Here is a 23,735-nt window from a genome sequence, read left to right on the forward strand (position 1 = left end):
ATCTAGTTAGCTTTAACTTTTTTAGCTTTATCAGTTAGAATAGAATGTTTCTATTCTTTACAATCGTTTCCTAAGGAAACATTGTTTTATTCTTTTGTATATATTGACCTTTTGGTCTCTATTAATAACAAGAAAATATTTTTCAATTACTTCGTAATATGGTATCAGAGCCAATACTTCAAATTTTTCGGAATTTTTTTTTTTTGGAAATTATTTGTTAAAATATTTTGAATTTATTTTACAGATTTTTTCACACAAACCCAGCTAGGGTTTTTGCTTTTTTTGGTAGACTTTCTTTTGTTTGAATCTCGAAGAATTACAACCAACAAAAATCGCACTAGTAATACACTCGGTCAAGTTTTTTCAGCGAAACAAATCACCTAATTGTCTACAAATCGTCTGATCTCTGGTTTGTGAATGCAAAGATTCGATTAAATGCTTGCATCGCGTGCGATTTCCATTTTTTTGAAGAGCAGTCTGCCCTAAAAACTGCGACTTCAACAAAATGCATTTTCTATTGCTCACGTTTTTTGCTGGCTAGGGGGCTAAGTTTTGCTACAAAACACAATTTTTTTCTATTATGGCTCCTCCCATAAATTGCGTCTTTGTTTTGAATCATGTTTTTGGAGCAAAAACGTGCCTTTTTTTGCAGACGGTTTTCTACATTCGTCTCTTCAAACGCATGCCTACTACGCCATTCTTTGGTGTCTCTTCAGCACTCTCCAACCATGCTCGTCCATGCACATCGATCCTTGAAGAAAACTTGACGTTTTTATTAGAAAATGACATTATTTTTACAATTCTTGACCATTCATGGCTGTCGGCTAGGGTTTTGCTCGAAACCTTAAATTTTGAGCTTGAAAGAATATTTTGATTTTAGATTCTTGGTGGGTTTTCCAAGAGCTCAATTGGGTTGTCAAATTTTTTTGGGTGCCTCAATTTTCATGCCTCAATTTTTGATCCAAAACGGATCCAAAAAAAAACACCATATTCCTTGTCGATTTTTCGAGCTCTCTTATGGGTCATTCTCTGAATTTTTTGGGTCATCCATTTTTTGCCTCGAAGAACATGCCTTCACAGATTTTCACTTCTTTTCATTGAAAAATGTGGCATGGCATCTCTGACAAACATTTTGCTCAAGTACAACTCCAAATTTGATGGTCGAAATAATGGCACTTGGAAGCAACGGATCATCGCAATTTCTGAATATCGGAACACCAATCAACTTGTTCTAGGTGTTACGAAGCGTTTGACTGCTCTTGGTCCTGATCAGGATACATGGGATTTGAATAATCGGGAGGTAGTGATGCTTCTCAAGTTATTTGTGGCTGATGATCAACTCTCTCAAATTCCATCCGACAATACAACTACTAAGATCTGGACACATCTCAAAGGTCTTCATGAGACTTTTGACAAAAATAGAGCTTTCTTTCTAAAGAACACTCTGTATTCTATTGTCATGGATGAGCGAACCTCGATCCAGGCACATCTGAACCGGATTCAGGAAATCCATGATGAGTTACTTGTCATCGGTTGCAAGATGGAGGAAGAGGACATTGTGGTTATCACTCTTCGGAGTTTACCAAAGTCCTATGAGCATTTTATCGAGACTCAACATTACGTCTTCTGGTGTTGATTTGAAGTTCATCGATCTTTGCACACTTTTGCTTCAGCAAGATTGGTGGAAACAACAGTTTAGTAGTAGTTCCAGCGCCACCTCCACAGAACAAGCCTTTGCTGCTAAATTCTTTTAGAAGGATAAAGGCAAGTTTCAACAATTGTTTTAGCATAAGTCTTCTGCCCCAGCATCAGATGGCTCTCGAAAGAACATTCAATGCAACTACTACCACAAGTTTGGGCACATGAAGGTTGAATGTCGGAGATGCTTAGCCACATAATCTAAGCAATCAGGTTCGTAGCCCAAAGTGAACAGTGCAGAGCACATTGAGCAGACGAAATCTACCTTTTATGCCTTCATGGCTAAAAGACCTACAGATCATGTCAAGTTGTCTGCCTGGTACATTAAGTCAGGTGCCTCTCGTCACTTCACCCACTATAGAGACTGGTTCACTGATTATCAGCCTTACACAGATTCTATTATTTTTGGTGGCAGAGAAGAGTACATTATTGTCGGCAAAGGCAAAATTTAGATTCAGTCTGTTGGGAGGAATCTCATTTTCCTTGATGTGTACTACGTTCCAGTGATGGAACTTAATCTACTCTCAGTCAGTCAGTTGCTGCGACATTCTCCACACTTGGATGTCACCTTTAGTTCACATCAGTGCACCATCATTGATCGGGCGACTCAATCTACTATTGCAATAGGTCTTGAGGATCATGGTCTCTTCAGACTTACTATTTTTGGTGATTCTCAGGACTTGGCTATGGTTGTTCGGTGGTCTTTCGTTAGCACCCTTTGGCATCTGTGATTTGGGCACTTAAATGTGTATTATCTCTCATAGCTTGCTCGAGATGAGCTTATTCTTAGATTGCCGGAGATTCAGATTCAACAGCTTGAAGTTTGTGATACATGCCAGGCCTGGAAGCAACATGGCACACCTTTCACCAGTGATGATTCATGACGAGCTTCTCAGGTACTTCAGCTTGTTCATGCCGATATCTGCAGGCCCTACGGCCACTCCTATTCTTGGGTCTGGGTATTTTCTGTTGTTTGTTGATGATTTCAGTAGAAAATGTGGGTATATTTCCTTAAAAAGAAATCAGATGCATTTCAGGTATTTCAGAAGTTTAAACCTTTAGTTGAAAAAGAGTCTAGGAAACTTATTATTACTCTTAGATCAGACAAGGCGAGGGGGGGGGTGGAATTTTGCTCTAATGTGTTCTCTAGCTTCTTGGATTCTCATGGCATCAAACACCAGTTAACAACACCCCACACACCACAACAGAACAGTGTAGTTGAACATCAAAATAGAACAATCACTGAGATGGCTCGGTCCATGCATGGACACAAACATGTTCTAAAGAAGTTTTGGGTAGAAGCAGTTAATGCTACAATTTATCCTTTGAACCGGTCACCCACAATGGGAGTCAAAGAAAAAACTTTGGCAGAGGCCTAGTCAGGTCGCAAGCCCAAAATCAGTCACTTGAAGGTTTTTGGCTCCCTTGCTTTTGTTTAGATCCTTGATGCGTCTCGCACCAAGTTGGATGCCAAGAGTCAGAAACTCATGCTTGCTGGATACAATAGTCTTAACAAAGCCTATCACTTAATCGTTGTTGAGACATCTCGTCTCATCTACAGTCGTGATGTAGTCTTTGATGAGCAGCGAGGACCTTTCAGGCTTGTTTCTCCCGTTCTTGATCCAGCAGACCAGCCTATGAAAGCTCATGATTTCGGAGTTCGGCTTCCATTAAGTCCACTTGATAGGAGGGATCCAGTAGCTCATGTAGCTCTAGTTATACTAGTGATCCCTGTATAGACACCTCTAGCTTCTCCTATAGGATCACCTTGATTTGTAGATGCTTCGCCTAAGTTTGATCCAAATTCTTCTGACGAGGAACCTGATCATCAAGCATCTCGTGATACTAATGTTGGTCAATCTACTCTCCGGCCTAAGTGGTGGGCTAAGACACTTGTTGATCTTCGTGATGATGAGCTCATTGATGGGAGAATTGCTCAGAAAAAGAGCAAACCTATAGAGTCTGTTAACTTTGCTCTCATGGCCAACAATTCATAGTGTGTTTGAACCTCAAACATATTCCAAGGCTAAAGGAATTCCAGAGTGGGAATAGGTCATGACATCTGAACACCAAAGCCTACTGAAGAACAACACCTGGGTCCTTTCTGATCTTCCACCAGGGAAGAAACCCATTAGCTGCAAATGGGTTTACAAAATCAAATATAAATTGGATGGTACTTTGGATAAGTACAAAGCTTATTTAGTTGTGAAGGGCTTCTCTCAGCGTTAGGGCATTGATTATGAGGAGACCTTTTCTCCTACTATAAAGATGAGCACCATCAGATCAGTCGTAGCCATGGCAACACAATTTGGCTGGAAGGTCCATCAAATGGACGTCAAGAGTGCTTTCCTAAATGGTGATCTCCATGAAGAGGTCTACGTGACGCAACCTCTTGGTTTCAAGGTTACTGTTAAAGACCATCAGGTTCTTAGATTGGTAAAAGCTCTCTATGGCTTGAAGCAGGCCCCTCGGGCATGGCACATAAAAATTGATGAATACTTCAGTGATCAAGGCTTCAAGAAATGTTCTTTAGACTCAAATCTGTACATGAAGACTACTGACAGTGACATCATCCTTCTAGTTATTTATGTGGATGATTTGATCATCACTGGCAGTTCGGCACCTTTGATTCAGGGAATCAAACAGAGTTTATGCCAGTCTTTTGATATGACTGACCTTGGGCTCATGCATTATTGCCTAGGTGTTGAGGTTTGGCAACAGTCTTCTGGTATATTCATCTCTTAGTCCAAATATGGCAGGGCCCTGTTAGTCAAATTCCGTATGCAGGATTGCAAGCCTACATCTACACCTTCGGAGAAAGGTCTCAAATTATCCGCAAAGTTTGATTCTCCTTCCGTTGATGATACTAAATACAAGCAACTAGTATGTAGCCTCATCTACCTCTCTGCTACTAGGCCTAATATTAGTTTCGTAGTCAGCTATATCTCATGCTTTATGACAGCCCCTAAGGCTGATCATTGGATGGAAGCAAGGCATGTACTTTGTTATGTGAAGGGCACTTTTGGTTATGGACTTCTGTACTCTTGAAGTTATAATCCTAAACTCATTGGGTTCACAGATTCAGATTGGGCAGGCTCTGTTGATGATAAAAAGTCAACTTTTGGATATGTGTTCAGTTTGGGATCCGGTGTAGTCACATGGACCAATAAGAAGCAATAGGTAGTTTCTCTCTCCTCTACAGAGGCCGAATATAGAGGGACTGTTAAGGTAGGATGTGAAGTTGTTTGGCTTCTTCGGATGCTTGGGGATATGCAGATGTCACTAGCAGGACTGACTACTCTGTTTGTTGATAACGAAGGTTTTATCAAGTTAGTACGAAATCCAGTCTTCCATGAATGAACAAAGCATTTGGATGTTCATTGTCATTACATATGATAGCTGGTTGCAGACGAGACTATAGATTTGCAGTATGTTCCTACTACAGATCAAACTGCAGACATTCTCAGCAAGCCTCTTGGTCCTGATAAGTTTGTCAAATTCAAAGGACAGCTTGGTGTTCTAGATAGATTAATCATTAAGGGAGGGTATTACGATAATAGATAACCGTCTATTATTAGTTAATGGTAATCGATTGTAAATATCTGGTTAGCTTTAGCTTTTTTAGCTTTCTCAGTTAGAATAGAATGTTTCTATTCTTTACGATTGTTTCCTAAGGAAACATCATTTTATTAGATTGTATATATTGACCTTTTGGTCTCTATTAATAAGAAGAAAATATTTTCTAATTACTTCATAATATTTATTACTTAAAAAACACAAATATTTATCAACTTCTATCTGAATTGATCTTGCACAAATAAATAACTATCCAAATTTGGAAATACTCACCGATAATAATGCTTGATTGGGATCCTATGTGAAACATGAAATTCCAATAATCTGCATGTTATAATCTCTAAATGAAGATTGATAATATGCTTGGGACACACTAGGTTCCGATCAGTTGAGTGATCATCGATTTCCAGAATTTTTGTCAAATAGTGATGAGTATATGTGCAATTAAATATGTATGTGTGTGTGTGTGTGTGTATCTCATTATTAATTGACATATACACACACACACACACATCATCATTCCTATATCTAACCGAAGCTACCATTTGTTCAACAGAAGCCAGAGTTGAGAGTGATAAATGCCACTTAGAGGGGAAGGTGCAACATGGCATGCATGGTGCAAATGGGAGGTATTGCCAAAAACCTACCACTCCTTGATAAGATAGAAGCTCTTGTTGACTAACCAAGGGATCTGTCCATACAGGCAGTATAAGCCAAGGAAGACTTAGAGAGTGATTCCACAAAGAGTGGCCTGCTAGTGCACTTTGCACGTGATAGAAACAACAAAGAGAGGAACCTTGAGAGTGAGGTTGCCCAAATATTTGAGAACAATTTGCACTGCATTAAGAACTTGTTCATAATAGAAGAAATCGAGAATGGGTGATCTAAGCCAAAGACTCCAGAGAGGAGGGAGATTAGCTTTGAGGAAGGTAACCAGGGTATGAGAGACGCTAGCGGTGGACTTGTAGAAGGCTCACATGTGGTCAAGAGTGCGAAAGAAGCACCAAAATGTGGGCGAGATGGAAACAGTCCAGTTAGGTTCTCAGTACATGGTACATATTATTCCAAAATGATGACCCTCCTTTCAAGGCCTAGTCTGGATAGACAAAAACTCCCCAAGTTCCTTGGGAATGGATCAAAGGATCAATGGAACAAAAAGAAAATAGAATCCTGGGAAAATTTATATAAGGCATTCGAGAAGGAATTTAAACTACTTAGGGATGACAGTAAAATTGTGGCTGAAATTTATAACACTTAACAAGTAGAAAATTAGAATTTACAATCTGATTTAGTAATATCGTTGCTTGATGAGTCTGTGAGTCAGTCTTTCATGGATTGGATGAATTTCAAGTATAACCGCTATTGTAATGATCTGTAATTGATATAATGTGTTGCTGTTCCTGATCCTTGTCTCTCCTGTTCATGTGATAACTTATTATGATGCCATCTCTTGTTGATGCTAGATGCACATGTGATCTTTGTCTCTTGCCAATGGTTGAATAATTCCACCTTTTTGGCGGCTATAAGGCTCTTGGAGTGCTTAGTCTGTGATGTATATAAAATGATCTTGATCAATGCCTTTGAAGGAGTGGGTGATATACCTCTAATAGTGTTGAAGAGACATGAATATGAGAGGTTGCAACTCGAAACAAAATCACAGCCTTTCATGTAATTATTTGATATCATGGTTTTAGTTAACTTCAGCATCTGTTAGCCTTCCTTGTGCAGCGATAATGAGAATGCACCCATTACAAACTTGTTATATTGAAATTCTGGATTTTGACAAAAGATCTGATAAGAGACGTCAAAAGTGAATAAACCTCTATTAGCTGGTATAGTATTATTTAAATTTGTGATAACTCCCTTCCATGACTTCACAAATGATCATATACCATTACCTTTATAACAATATTTTCATCTAGTTACTTTAGGTAAATCTTTAACATAATTTTTTTAAAGCCATTCACACTTTTGTTTCTGAAGAAGACTGCAACCCTACTACCATAAATTCTTAGCTTTTCAATATAAAACCACTTGATTTTCTAATTCTTTATTTCAAACCACTTGTATCTCATACTGTCTTCAAGATATTTATTTCTTTGAAACAGATGGCAATAAATTATGCAAATGGAAGGTTGAAAGTTACACGATATGATGAAGAAAAATCTAGTGCATTTTCATGTTGTTGTTTCCTACTTTCTGAGCACAATCTTCATGCCTATTCAGTGCTGGTCTGTGCTTCAGGAATATCCTCCACATTCATATATAAATGTATCTATCATATTATTTCCTTTAGAGAAAAAATCAATAATGATGCCAACCAAACCAAAATGTATCAATCGAATCTGCCTGGTCTCACATTCACTGGCACATAAGAGTAATTGTTGCTCCTTAAATGCAAGATAAAGGATAATTAAAGTTCTGTTTTATTTTAAACTGGTCGTCCAAATCTTTCTCGAAGTCAACAAACGCCAATTCACGTTGAACTTCTGTTCAGTCTACTCACAAACTTCTGATTACTTTTCTAAACCATTTGTGCATTTATAATTTACTTTTCATCCTTTTTCCGAGACATTTTGAAGTTTAAATTTTTGTTGAGAAATGAAAAACAGTTGGTAGTTTTACTGTGACTGTATAATTGATATAGCAAAATGCCATTTGAAAAGAAAGAATGTATAACATACCACACTTCTTTGTGAGGAGTCTTCATTTCTTCTTCACAGATCTTATACCATAAAAGCTCTGATACCATCTTAAAAATGGTAGAGTCAGGATAGATAGAATGTAGTCAAACCATTGATTCAAATGGATTGATTTTACAATGATGTGCATTGGCTATATAAAGCCATTATTTGCCATATGACTACCAAAACTCCCTTACAGGAAATTAACTTCCCAGCAACTAACAATTTATTCAATTTTTTATTAATCTAAACCGTAAACTAAAAATTAGCCTACATTAATTTAATATTCTCCAACAGTTTTTGCAATATGTGAGAAGCCTTATTTGAGTGCCACTGGATCTGATGTCAGCTATATGAGCTCTCCATCCAATATCATTAGGCTGAAAAGGAATTCCGAGATATGCGAATAGCACTATCATATTTAGAAACCTGATGATAGCTACCCAACTTCAATTGGGTTAGTGACATTGTTGTTAAACTCTATTTCAGACTATGAATTCATTTAGCAGTAGAGGATACAGATGGATAGCAAGAAAACTGTTCCATGTGTCATCATCTAACATTTTTCTCATGCACTATATAAAAGAAGGCAGCTGTTAACATTCTCAACTATTCTATAGGGATTGTTAAGGAGTTAGAAATGTTAAAAAGGCTACAGAATAGTGAAGCTATTTATCATGCTTGAAGCACAAAAGGTGGTTCATTCTATGCATTCTTTAGTAAGACATCATTTTGCAATAATGAGCTGATTCTGAAATAAAATGATGCTATCACTCCACTGTATCTGGTTTTTCACATTGTTGCTTTACACAATATTTTAGGAGTCATGGCAATTAGTTATTTAGCAAGGCAGTTAATATCATCACACAGATTGATGAACCTTGAAGAACATAACAATAGATCTAAAAGCATAAACTGTGTAGACCATTTAACTTCTATATGTACTTATTCAGATCCATCCAATTTTTAACTTGTTTCATTGGCAGGTTCCCGCACTTCATGGTATTGATATTTCTAAAACAGTGGCATCTCAAAATGCAGTTTTTGAGCAAAATATCTCATCTCTTTGGGGCAGTGGAGAGTGGTGGATGCTTCTCGCAGCTCAAAGCATGGCTATAGGAACTGTGATGGTCCGTTGGGTGTGCAAGTATTCTGATCCCGTCATGGCCACAGGATGGGTATGTTTCAAAGCTATACCAATAAAATCATCTGTATACTTAAAAATCTATAGAACTTCCAAACTATGTGGATTTATGATCTAATAATTTTTACATAATTTTTAACGCCTTTGATTATGTTGTCTTTTTTTGTTTTGACAATATTATAGGATATGGAAAAACCAATAAAAAATTGAATTGTTAAAGCTTTGCCTCAATTAAATATAATTGTAGCTTAGAAATAAAGTTGTCTTAAAGGATCACTTTTTCTACACTTAAGGTACTTGGGCAAAAGAGATACTATGGGATTATAATTTATATATAATGTTGAATGTAATGGGACTACTCAAGCCCAATAGAAACTCTACATTGAATTCATTTACTAAGATTCTTTTCCTTAAGAATTATGAGGATAAGAATGTGACTATTGCAAACCTCCTAGAAGAGCTCCCTATTCTTATAGTTAACACCTGATGGTTATTATCATTCTCTGACTAGCATTGGCTTACTCTCAGCATCACAATACTGTAATTTTATGGGATGCATGATGCTTCTCTTTGGGTCTCTGACCCCCTAACTAGAGGGAAATACACGTCCATGAATATACGTGCATTTATAGTGTAGTTCATGTCAGAGAGAGGCTTGCCCATCATCCAAGCTGACCTTGCATGGTGTCGGCATTTATCTACATAAAAAATCAAATGTGGATATATACGTAAATATCAATGTTTTCGTTATCTTTTTAGCTTATTAATGTTTCTATTTTTTTTCTGGATATATTTCATACAGTTTTAAGCATGTAAATTTTCATATGCATTACATTAATGCCAAGTCCAATGGTGATTGATATATGAGAAGTTAGAATTATAGAGTTAAAGCTTTTGTACCATTGGTATGAAAGGCCTTGAACACATAAACTAGTGGTAAATAACCAGCACAAGCCATTGGACATGTTATGTCATGCAAATGCTTCACATCATCTTGTTTATGAAGTAGCATAATTTTTTCCATGATGCATAGGTTGAGTCCTACCATATAATAGATCCTTTGTCTTATATGATGTAAGTTGCAACAATGCATGAATTCAGGTTATTTAGTATTCACGTAGGTTTTTAGGTTAGCTATATAGTTGTTGACAAACAACTTTAGTATTAGAATATGTTGATTTTATTAGGATCGCTGCAGATGTAATTGTATTACTTTCTTGGTAAATACTTTCCAAAGACAAGGGTCTTATATTTATATAGAGAAAGATACAAAAGTAGACATGTTCCTTCATGGGACATGTCCATAATGATAATTATAATAGTTAAATATATATATTATTATGTGAGATATTATATATTTATATAATCATGCGTTATTACATTAGAGAAATTAATATAATCATTATATTAATTTCTCTAATATAATAACGCATGATTATATAAATATATATTATAATATATAATATATCTCACATAATAATATATATTTAACTATTATAATTATCATTATGTTAATGAATAGACATGTCCCATGAAGGAACATGTATATTATATAGCATTGTATTAATTTCTCTAATATAATAATGCATGATTATATAAATATATAATATATCACATAAAAATATATTTAATTAATATATATACATATTATATATCACACATACACACATATACATAGATTTTAGTCTCATAGTTTATCTAAATGAAGCTACCAAACATCAACACTTCCTCTTAGCTAGGGAGGATAAATACAAGATGAAGCTACCAAATATCAACACTCCCTCTAATTTTCTTTTCCAAATGAGGATATCCAATTGAAGTGTAGTAACCCCAACCGGTTATTACTTCAACAAATACCAAATTCTTTAATAATTCAGTCATTTGACATTTCGTCAAACATTTTGCAAGCAAGGAATATAAGGCTGATCTGAGTGCTGATTGTTCCTAGATGCAAACTCCAAATGACTAACAATGGTGATGCAAATATTATTTTTTGTATTTTATTGGAACATATAAACATTGGTTACAAATGAGAAAATATGCATTTTTAACAATGAGACTTAAGGCAATGCATGCTATGATTTAAATGATATTCTAATTCCCTTTGACAACTCTTGAAATGAAATTCTGATATAAATCAATCTGCAATCTCTCTACAATGGATTTAAAAAAAAAACCCTACCAATGCCCTAAATATCTACTCTCAAACAATGCAAAATGTAATAGTTAGAAACCTAGAATTGCTCAAAAAATATGAATTTACTGTAGCGAGTCACTGTAGCAAATCACTGTAGCGACGACACTATAGCAGCAGTACGGTAGCAAAGTTACTATAGCAGCAATACTGGAGCAGAGTTACTGTAGCAATATCCAATTTATTCCTTCAATCTTACTCCACAAATTTGGCCCTAGGCCACAAATTTGGCACAATGCAAAGACTGATTTGTCCTCCAACAGCTGCAACCCTTCGGAAAATATTTCACCACCACAGTTATGCAAATCAATAGGAGTGTTCATTCCCAATGATCAATGTAGCAATTGCAGAAACCCTTGGCTCCATAAGTTATCCGAAAGAGTAGATGGCAACACATTCGATGCTTAACAATGAGGCTGCCCTCCCTATTTATTCTTTTCCTCCAATAGATGGACTTCCTTCTAGAAGAAATAAAATAATATTTAATTCCTCCTAGAAGATTATTTTGATTTATTTATTTAACTTTAGTCACTTTTAATTAAGTAAATTAAATAAGATAAGATTATCAATGTCCAACAAAAGACCACAAAATGTCTATGAGTCTAAGAGTTTACAACCAGACAGCTAACAACAACAGGACCACCAAACGGTGTTCGAGATAAGTGAACTAAAACAAGAAATAACAAGAAACAAGAAGAGAGAGGACAAGGAGAAGACTATGAGTCTTTCATTTAATTTTAAATTTATTTAATGACTTTATAAGAAATTAATTTAATCAATTTCTCCTTATTTCCCCACTTAGCCTTTGGTGAATGTAAAGGCTAAGAACTCCATTGAGATACTAAAATGATAGGGACATTACTGTCTGCCCTCCTTGTCCTCAAGCAATGTCAACTTCGAATGCTGCAAAATTTCCTCACCTTTCCAAGTAACATCCTCAACTGGCAAGTCCTTCCATTTGATCAAATATTCCCTAATAACTTGTCTCCTCACCTGTTTCTCCCTAAAATCCAATATAGCCTCAGGTACCAGAATCGACTTACCCTCATCATCTAATGGTGGTAGAATTGTGAAAGGAACCACAAGATGTCCTAACGCCTTCTTAAGGCGTCACACATGAAAATCATTTTGGACCTTACTGTCAGCTGGTAACTTCAACTCATAAGCTAACTAACTCACTCGCCTAATGATTCTGAAGGGTCTATAGTATCGTGGCTTTAGCTTCCTTGCACCATTCTTCTTTAGTATAGACTGTCTATAAGGCTGTAGCACTAAGTACACCATGTCTCCTACCTTGAATGAATGTTCAACTCTTGTATGATCTGCATATTGCTTCTGTTGATTTTGTGCTCTCTAAACATTCTCCTTGAGATCCCCTCATGATATCTTTATTTTCTTGCAGCAATGCTCCAACACTAGGCATTCTACTAACACTCATCAACAAATCAAGAAAGTTGGGTGCCTCATAATCATACAAGACCATAAATGGTGTCATCTGAATAGACAGATGGTAGGTAGTATTATAGCAATACTCACAAAGACATATCCACTTAATCCATCCCTTTTGCTGCCCTGCAATGTAGTTCCTAAGCTATCCCTTCTTGGTGAGATCAAAAAGTGTGTTGCATGTCATGAATATCCATTAATAAATCTGCTGTAAAAACCACATGAGCCCAAAATTCCTCTAAGTTGTATGAGACTCTTGGGTGTAGGCCACTCAATGATTGCTTTGACCTTGTCTAGATCCATGCATACTCCCTATGTGCTAATGATGTGTCCTAAGTACAACGTCTCTCTAGAACCCAACTCACACTTGAATTCCTTGATATGCTCTCTTTGCCAAGAATACCCAAACCTGTATCAAGATGTGGAATATGATCCCTCCACAATTTGTTGTACACAAAAAATAACACAAATTACCTCAACTGTTGTATGTCTAGATGATAAGCATGTTTTTGTTGCTCCTCATGTATTGGCATCAAAACACAATCTATGTCATGAAGCCATGTCATCCGCAATACCATATCAACATCTCCCATGTTTACCACATAAAAATCTTCATTAAAATCAAAGCTATTCAAATGCATGGGCAGATTTGAAATCATCCTGTTGCACCTAAGAGTGTAGCCATTTGTAACCTTTACTCTTATACCCTTAAATACCTCCATCTGTATGTTGCGTCTCTCAACCAACCAAGCATCAATGAAGTTATGTGTGGCTCCTATATAAAGCAAGGTAATGATCTTCTGCCCAACTAAAACTCCACGCTTCCTAAAGGAACCCTCACACTGTATGTTAGTGAGACATGCTTCCTATAGTTGAACTGACTCTCCCCTTTCAGCCCTTTCTTCCTCATGTTTTGATCCTGTTAGCTCAGACCCTTCTTGATCAAATTTCTGATCTAAATTTTTAGATTCAGAATTCTTATTATATGTCCACATAACACAGTCAATCTTCCCCTTACACCCTAATGAACAATCATGGTTTGCATCATGTGCCCCTTTGCAATAAAAACAAAACTTCTTTCTACTCAAATCATTAAACGTTTCTCTATCTAAGGGTGCTACTAATTCCCCCTTTGGATCTAACTTTTTCTGAACTGCCCTAATATGATCCACAATTTATTTGTGTATCATGTCATGATGAGATAATGCTGCAATAATCTTATCTTTCTTCACCTTTGTTGAGGTCGGTTTTGTACCACTACATAACATATAGCAATTGAACACTTGATATGGAATATCAAATCCTCAATTCCTCCCTTGAAAAGTTAATACTCATGAAGACATAAGAAAAACTCCAATGTCCCTTATGTTAGGAATAAGGTGTCTCAACCTTGTATAATTCCTATTCTTATTATTTGTTTTGTAAAATGTATTTCTTGCAAATAATGTTGATGTGTCGACATCTTGAATTGTGTGTAAGGAGATCATGACTAAAACGGTTATGACGGATTCCTATGACACGTAAGAGCTATGTTAGGAAGATTCAATGACAGGTGAAGACATGTGGCAACTAAGATATTTGAGTATTGTACACTCTACCCCAATAGAATTTTTTGGGGTTCCTATTTTCTCGGAGAATGGTAAAACCCTAATACGGTTTACCTTTGGGAGTAGCCCTAAAGTGAAGCGCATGTTATAAGCGTTTTTAGGGTTGCGAAGAGATGCGATGCGAAAAAGCTGTATTGTTGGTACTGCGAGTAGCTACTGGAGTCTTCAGTTGTTGATGTTGAACTTGCATTGCAAGTATATTGTAATCTCGTGTTGAAGATAATACATTGTGCAGGTTCTGAAGGGGTGGGGTTGTTTTATCGAAAAGTTTTTCCCCACCGGCAAATCCTTGTGTTATGTGTTCCTTTCTCTGTCTATTTTCTGTATGCATGGTTGGCTGCAATATTGTTGTTTACATGATATTGAATCTATAAGTGTAGAAGATTTTAATAAGATTTGCATCATACTTTCCTTATGAGATTAGTGTAGGAAGCTGTTTCCGCACCTGAGTTTCCTTACACCTTACACCTGTGGATACTAACTCAGTATATCGATGAGATTTGTTGGTAATCACGTAGGCGGCCTTACGCTATTTTTTTGAGGACAAATTGGGCTTTTAGTGGGATGATGATGATGATGTTTTGTATGAGTTCCAGATGATGTTGATGGAGATGGTGATGGTGATGGTGGGTGTAGTGCCAGATAATGTTGATTGCACAAGGAGGCAATAATGCTTCTAATGACTTTTACCTTCCTAACTTTCTAGAATGAAATTCGATTACTCAACTACTCGCTATTCTACTCCTACTCCTATGAATGGAGAGATTAGCAAATGGATGGGGATCGAATCAGATGAAAGCTAGCCGGTGGCTCCACCTCCATAGATGCAATGATTCAAAGGAAAAGAACTAGTTTACCACACAAGGCTTCCGAACAAGCCACTAGGATGCTAGTGGCCTGGTTATACATCTCTATCAAACATCCACTAATACTACCATGCAACTATCCATCTACTTTTCTCTCCACTTAATAACTTGAAATGAAATCTATTTTACCAACTTCAAAGAAAATCTTATTCTAACTATTGGAAGTAGAAACATTGCAATAGCACCAAAACTTCTTAATCACCATGCAAGTCACAACAATGAGAAAGAAAAGCGATTTGACATTATCTTAGCAACAATTTTCTTCAACCCTTTACAAATGAGAGCAAATGGCCTTATATAGAAGCCACAATTTACAACCGATGGTAGAGATAAAGAGGCAAAACCAACAATCCAAATTGGATCCTAGAAAGCCTAATTAGGGTTGCCATCCCATCGACCAATGAGAAGACACCACCTCATCAATGGACCAATGAAAAAAAAAGGAAAAGTGACAACCAATGAGAAGGCACCAAAATGGTAGCCAATCAGAATTAGACACTTGTCCTATCCAAGAAAAAAGAGAAATTACCACTTAAGTTTACATCAAATGATCTTCTAATATAGTTCTACCCTTTTCTTTCATCATTTTAGCCAAAGTAATGAACTTGGCTAGCTTGTCGTTGACTTCCTTCATGGGAGGGCAAGGTGTATGTTTCATCTTGAGCTTAGCTAAATTCATCATGTTGTTCGCTGCTTGTAGTGTCTTCTCATGGTCCTTCTCATACTCTTTTGCATATCCGATAAAGGCATTGAGGGAGGCAAGGGTACCCAAATGTTTCTTCTTGATGGCAACCTTCGCCAACTCATCCAATCTTGATCCGAAATCTGTCTCATTGATGTTCTCCTCTTTGATATCTTCAAAATCTAGCACAACCCCAATGTCGCTCATCATGGTTGAAATGGAAGTGTCAATGCCTGAGCTGTGTTGTGCAATCTCACTCTGTACCTCTTCGAGTATTCTCAATCTGATAGTCAAGGCAATAAACCAAGACTCCACCGTACTCAATCCTCCTTCATCAGTTAACTTGGCCCTTTCGAAATCTTTCTCCGGGAGCTCAATGACTGTCTGTAGTCTAGGAATAGCTAAATCCTTGACTGGAAGGAAATCCTTCCATTCACCTTCAAATGTTCTGAATTTATCTCTAACAGCCAATAATGACCTGAATGTCGAGACAAAGGAAGGCAAGAAGTTTCGCCCATCTTGGATTGTATCATGGATCCAATCCTTGACTTCATGCAGCTGAGTCGATATCTCTTCTATGTTGCTCCCACTATCTTGAGGAAGGGCTGATTGGTGCAATTGTTGGATAGGCTGGCAATCTCTCCAATACTTGTTCTCGGCTTCCAACTTTATGATCCTTTCATTTTCCTTTCTCAATCTTTTTCTGATTGAAACTATGCCCTTCTGGATCTCCTCACATTCTACGTCATTCGTGTTTCTTCCCAAGTTATGCTCTATTATCTCGTATTCTTGAGTTGCAATCTCATCCAATGCCTTGTTAACTATTGGTATAGCAATTTGAACCTTTTGGTGACTATCGCTGTTGCTCCTAATCACCTTTGCCACTGTTTTTGCAATTTGTCTCTGGCTCTCGCTATCACCCTTTTCTACTAATCCTTGGATGTCTTCAACTGTTCGGGCAGTCACTACCTCGCCTCATGGCATAAGCATTTTCCTTAACTATAGTGGTGCGGTACATCTCCTCAAATCTGGATTTGGTTCAACTAGTTGATCATCACCAATGGCCACTAGTGCCCGACTTATTTCCTCAATATCAATTGGCCCATTTTCTTCTCCACTAGTAACTGCAATATCTCCATGCTGATTCACTGTGAGAGGAGAGTACTCGGTGCTATCACTGTAACCACTTGATTCTGAATCAAAGCTCACCTCTACTGCAGTCCCTTGTTCACTTGTGTTATCTTCTTAACCTCTAGCCTCAATTATACTCTCTCTTGATGGCGCTGCATTCTGTCTCTTTGCTGGAGGTTTTGGATGTTCTTTACCCTTTTCAACCTCCAAACCTCTCTTCTTGCATCTAACTGTTCCTTGCTGCTGGCTACCTCCACCCCTCTGGCTGATTGATTCCGCTGGACCTTCCTTTGGCTTCATCTTTTCATAAGTAAGGTGTACCTTTGACTTTGTAATTTTCTCAATTTCCCATTGTACTGCGACTCGGTGTGCAAATCAATTGCCCTTGTAACTGCCTCCAAGGAAGGATCTTGATGATCATTCCAATCCACTGGATTTAACTCCGTTCCATCCACTGTACCATAATCTTCTCTCAGCACATATTCATCATCCTCCAGTTGATCGGGAATATGAAGGCCTCTCCATCTGATTGCCCTCATCATGTTCACTGACAATCTTGAGAAAGCTAGCTTTCTCACTTGAAAGTCATCTTGTGCAATGGCCTAGAAATCTTCTATAGTAGGAACATGTTTGAATTTATTTCCATGAGATGCCTTGGTAAGACCATTAGGACCAAATCCTTGCCTTGCTCTATACCATACTAGATGATACCATTCTAATTCTTTCTCTGCAGCTGCAAAGGTGACAAGATTGGGGCAACTATCATTGTCAATTCCAAATGAGAAGGTAATGCTTGTCTCACCTTTGAGTTTCATCATTTTGTCATAATGCTCAAGTTGCCTAGGCAATTCCATCGAAACTACCTTGTCGGGTGGGTACCTTAGAAGTCTATTGGGACATACTGTTCTTCCTGCTACTCTAATATAAGTGAATTGAATTGCAGAAATTGGACGAACCAACTCCCATACTTCTTGACTTTTTCTTTTGCTTCCACGAAGAGTCTCTTAGCAGATGTCCCTTGCAATATCCTTACTGTTTTCATGGCAAAGGCGTCACAAAACATCTTATAATCCTTCTTGTGTACAAATGAAGCTGTGGATAGCATTCATGCACCAAACATTTCCCGGTCCATTGCCAATTACTCCTAAAGCCTTATGTCCCAGATTTTCATACAATCTCGCAATTAGATAGAACAGATAGGACACCATATAGAATTGTTTTTGATTTTGTACAGTCCTAAGTTGCAATTCTAGATTCTCGCTTATGATCCTAGCCCAATCAAATCTTCTTTTCCTTTTTCAATTTCATCAATAAAGAAGTACATTCAGTTTTTGAATTGCATACCTTGCGCTAGGCCCATGATCTGGCTGAGAAGCACAATGAGATCACCATACTTTAATTTGAAATTTGATATAGTGAGCCCTGATGATCTGGTGACTCCCTTCTTGGCCTCATGTAGCCAATCTTGCTTTAGTTGAATGAAATAAGCCTCCTGGTTATCCTGAAATAACTTAGCCGCTTGATCCATCATTACCACTGTCATGCTTTTGTATTGGGGGATATTGAATGCTTTTTCGATCACTTGTCCACTGATGTTGGCTAACACTCTCTTCCCTTCATAAAAAATGATGGACTTACTAACCAAATCAAATTGAGATGCACATTCCATTACCAATTCTGTTCAAGGCAAGGTAGGAGGGAAGGCCGTTGCATGTACAATTCTGCTTTTGTAAATCTTCTTTACCATGGGGGATTGTCCTTCCTTCAGTCTGTCCTTTAGTTGTATCATGTTTATTGTGCCGATATTGGTATCACTTATTTGCCTCACTTTCGAGAAGAAGGTGGTCTTAGGCATCATGTCTTGTCTTTTTTGGTGTTCCTTCCCTTTGGGTTCTTGCTTGCACTAACATCTACCATCCTAAACACTTATTTTGCCCCTTCATTCTAAGTGATATGGACTACCCTTATCGATCTCCAACCTTCTTTCTATCGATGGATTCTAACTTATTTCTGCCTCACCAATTCCTATCACTACACTTATCAATCTCCAATCTTCAACTTAGTGGTGGGACTACCACTTATTTCTGCCTCTTCGTTACCTAGGATGGACTACACTTATATCACCCAACTTCATTCCTAGAGTGGTTTAGCTTATTTCTGCCTTGCCACATGTCCTATCATGGAATCTACACTTATCTCAGTGGTGGATGATGAATGCAAGAACATAAGGGAAATGAAACCAAGCAAGAACAAGGAGTAAATTCCGCCTTTGAACCAATCTTCAGCTTTAAAATGAATTAAATTTTACTTTAATTTTACCTTTACCAATAGCCGGGCTCTCTTTGAATTTGGATCAGACCTTTAAAAGAAATCCAAGCCTCCTTGCAAAATCAGAATTTTAATCTCTTGGAACGGGCCACACGTTGCCAAAAATCAGACTTCAATCAAGCATCCTCTACCAATTATAAATTGCCCAGATTTGATGCATAATCGCAGCCCCTTCAAAAAAAATCAGTCCTCCACCAAATTGCCAAGGCAAGAGGAAGTATAGATCTACCTTAATAAAATCGCCAAGCAAAAAGAAATGCCTCTTGAAACAAAAAATTGCCAAAGTCTTCTAAGCTGCTCCTCCAAAAGAAAATTGGTAAACACTTGAGAAGGCTGCCTCCCAAAAAAATGGTCCAAGACATCAAAATCTGATCCTCCAAAAGAAAATCACCAAGGCACAAAGAAGATCTGCTCCAAAATAATTCGTCCAAGGCAATGAGAAAATCTGCTCCAAGCTAGGAAAATAATCGCCAAGTAGAGAGACCTGCTTGAGAAATCGCCAAGGCAAGAAAGGAAGGCTTGATGGAATGAGAAATGAAAGAGGAAAGAAGCCCTCTTATACTAAACTTCACACACTCCTCCAAGCTGGCCGACTAGCTCTGGGAGAGACAAATAATTAAATTAGGCCACCATTCATGGTCCAAATTTAAATGCCAAGCTAAAGATTAATTTTGCCAATAGTGAAATTTGCACTTTTAATTGCCGGTTAGGACTAAAATTGCAAGATAAAATTAAGAAAGCCTTGGAGATGTTAAAATTTTTCATTTAATGACGTTTTTGGTAATTAGAATATCATTAAAATCGGATTGAGATCAATTTTTCAATTTTAATTCACCAACCTCTTTTAATATTTTAAAATCTTCTAGGCAATTTTAACCAATTTAATGCAAAATCTTGCAATTAAGTCCACTTTCCATTTTGCAATGCAATTTTAAATTTTTTCCAAAATAAATCATTTTCTCTAGCATCCAAAATTGATTTTCCAATTTAATTTCACTATCACAAAATTCTCTTTTCACCAAAAAATTCAAGATTTTCCAAAACAATTAAATGTAAAAAAATTTCACTTTGAAAACGCTCAAGATTATACAATTACATCCAATTTTCAAAATTCGTTTAAGTCCAAAAATTTGTAAATTTATCTTGCCTGGTATTGTTCTAACCATAAAAAAAAATGTTATCTTTGAAATCGTTTGACCTAAGGATACAATTTACCTGCTCCGAAAAATCAAGTTAGGACTGGGTGAAGAAAGAAATCCAACCACATCTTTCTTGGCCTGAAGGCATCCAAGGCGTAAAATTTTCAAAACCAAAATTTTTGGATAACCCCGAAAAATTTGTCAAGGCAATTTAGAAAAAGGGGGTCCCCAAAATTTTGGGGCGATGATGTGAGAACCTCACAACAACCTTCAATTGAGTCTCCATTCTATGAGCAACTTCAGCCGCACATGAAGAACCCTCGAATTATTTTTGTTTCTTCATGTTTGGAATCTTTACCAAATCCTTTAATTGACCAGACTCGTCAACTTCATTGTTGTCATCGGATCCAAGTATATTTTTAGATTCATTCTCTGTTTGAAATAAGAGTCTTCTAATGTTATCCATCCTCTTTTTCCTTGCCATGTTGAGGAGATTGACCTTTCCTTTGACTTCTTGAAGATGTTGTCTTGCATTGGCAGCCACCAATTTAGCATTTTTAGCTTTTTGCAACCATTCATCATTCATTTCTTTAAACTTCTTCACCTCTTTAATGCCAAAGTATGTTAAACCAACTCTTGTATAATTGATATCTTTTGGTTTACCAATAGATGTAAGGCTGCCATCAATGGATGTTATCATAGTTTTGACGTTTTCCTTATATGGAGAATGGTGGTGCATAACACAATTATCCTCAAACAAATCAGTAATGATATCATGCCATTGAAAAGATTTACCTTCATCATGTTTAATCAAAATACGAGAGGCTGCTCCACTATCTAGGGGATCAACTTTCATATCCACCTTAAGTGGCTTAATCAAATAATTAGGTCTTTGTAACTGCCCATTTCAAAGCAAGCTCCCCGACTAAAATGAGTCTGAATTAAATGCATTATGTTGTGTGCTATCGTCCATGCACACATCAACATCCAAGGTACTGATGCTATGTCCTTCAACAGATAACTCAATTGCATGTTCCTCTAGCTTGCAATCCTGGGGCTCCATGCCAACAACTGAATCTTCAAGCTCATTTGCTAAGGTTTGATTTGAAAAATCAGACTCATCAGTGCATGAATCTACATCATACATTGTGTCATTAATAGCCCTTTCTTGAGTACTACCAAGTGACATCTCAAGGATAGCATTTGGCCCTTGTTGATACAAGATTTCATAACTGATGTGGTAAAAATCAGAAGTGTTTATACAATCTCCATTCATGGTACTAGTAATTTGAGTGTCAACACCCACGGTCACTTTCATAACCTCCTGTGAAACCTCTTGTAAGGATGATGTAGACAAATCATCACCCAAGGCTGTCATACTATTTTCCTGATTCAAATTTGCATGTCCATCAAATTCATCATATAAATTTTTACGCACCTTATTGGAAGTAGAAGACAAATCATTCTCCTCTATCATGGGTCGAAGATTTTGGAAAATGTCTAGCTTATGAGTTCAAGATTGAGTTGTAACTATCCTGTTATGATCAAACATAGGTAAAGTGAATTTGTGTGTTGCATGCTTCAAACCTTTGTTTTGGTTGCTTGGTCTTCAATCTCGCCTTGTCTTATAATGCTCTCTCCTTTGACTTAGCAATTTGTCAAAGCTTAGGTGTTCCCTAACCTTTGGTGTCAATGATTCCATTCAACATTCGCTGCCATAAGATGATCTGCAAATGTTGCCTCTCCTTCAGCATTATCATCTTTGCTTTTCTTCTTGAGAAAGGTAGGGCGTGTAGGCCTATGAACGGTCTGGGAGGAAGCTCTTTGTTCTATACCCTTGTTAGCATCTAGGACTTGGTTTTGTTTGATCTGTGGGTTCATCTTCTGTATTGTTGTAGTAAGTTTTCGTAAAGCTTTAGCTATTTGTTGCTGCTCTGCTGCCAAATGTCTAAAGAACTCTTGTGCTTCTCTTTCTTCATTGTCTCCACCATCGTTTCCTTTGTTTCTTTCCATCTCTTCTCCTCCCTTATCACCAATTTCTTCTACAGGTATATTCTCAAACTGATTTTACTCTTGTTCTGATCTCCTACGAGTGAAAACCCTAAGGTGACCTCGTTGTTGTGGTTGCATATGAAACTTCAACCCTCCAGGATCGCAGGATCAAAGCTCTAATAACACTATAATAACCCCAATCGGTTATAACTTCAACAAATACCAAATCCTTTAATAATTCAATCATTTGACATTTCATCAAACACTTTGCAAGCAAGGAATATAACGCTGATCTAAATGCTGATGGTTCCTAAATACAAACTCCAAATGACTAACAATGGTGATTCAAATATTTTTTTTTGTATTTTATTGGAACATATAAACATTGGGTACAAATGAGAAAATATGCATCTTTAACAATGAGACTTAAGGCAATGCATGCTATGATTTAAATGATATTCTAATTCCCTTTGACAACTCCTGAAATGAAATTCTAATATAAATCAGTCTGCAATCTCTCCACAACAGATTTAAAAAAAACCTTACCAATGCCCTAAATATCTACTCTCAAATAATGTAAAATGTAATAATTCGAAACCTGAAATTGCTCCAAAAATCCAAACTTTACAATAGCGAGTCATTGTGGCAGTGTCACTGTAGCGATGACACTGTAGCAGCAATACTGTAGCAGTGTTACTCTAGCAGCGTTACTGTAGGAGCGATACTGTAGTAGAGTTATTGTAGCAATATCCAACTTATTCCTTCAATCTTACTCCACAAATTTGGCCCTAGGCCACAAATTTGGCATAATGAGAAGACTGATTTGTCTTCTCCAACAGCTGCAACCCTTCGGAAGATATTTCACCCATAGTAATGAGAATTGTGCTGAAATCACTTGAATCGCTGATTCAGCGATCAGATTCATGGATGGCATTTTTTTGGTGTCGGGAATCGCCATCACCGATTTCATCGGGTGAATTGCCCGAATTGCATGTATTGGCAATTCACCAAAAAAATCGCCTAAATCGCCTTAAAAAATTGCTAAGAAATCGGCTGCGGCATGAAAAATATGGACTTGTAAATTTAAAAAATATAACTTGTTTTTTTTATTTTCTTTTTGACCTATTCTCTTTGTTATAACCCTAAAGGGCATTCTATTTGTTAAGCATGAGTAGAAGAGAGGAAAAGTGAGAGAAAATAAAAGCCATGGGTTTCTAACCGACAAGAAGGAAGAGCACCAAAGAGATC

General features: G+C 37.1%; 1 protein-coding gene across 2 annotated transcripts in view; it reads left to right on the forward strand.

Moving 5' to 3' along the window:
- Window positions 1-23,735, forward strand: part of LOC149547103 (nodulin MtN21 /EamA-like transporter family protein) — a 129,429-nt gene that overhangs the window by 44,091 nt on the left and 61,603 nt on the right. For both annotated transcript variants that reach the window (XM_089791517.1, XM_089791518.1), the window contains exon 4: window positions 8,945-9,136. In XM_089791517.1, the coding sequence (XP_089647643.1) occupies window positions 8,945-9,136 (192 nt within the window). The remainder of the gene's footprint in view (window positions 1-8,944; window positions 9,137-23,735) is intronic.

This window comes from Cupressus sempervirens, chromosome 7, assembly GCF_028749045.1.
Source record: "Cupressus sempervirens isolate cs-2001-9-10 chromosome 7, ASM2874904v1, whole genome shotgun sequence".
Classification (NCBI taxonomy): Eukaryota; Viridiplantae; Streptophyta; class Pinopsida; order Cupressales; family Cupressaceae; genus Cupressus; species Cupressus sempervirens.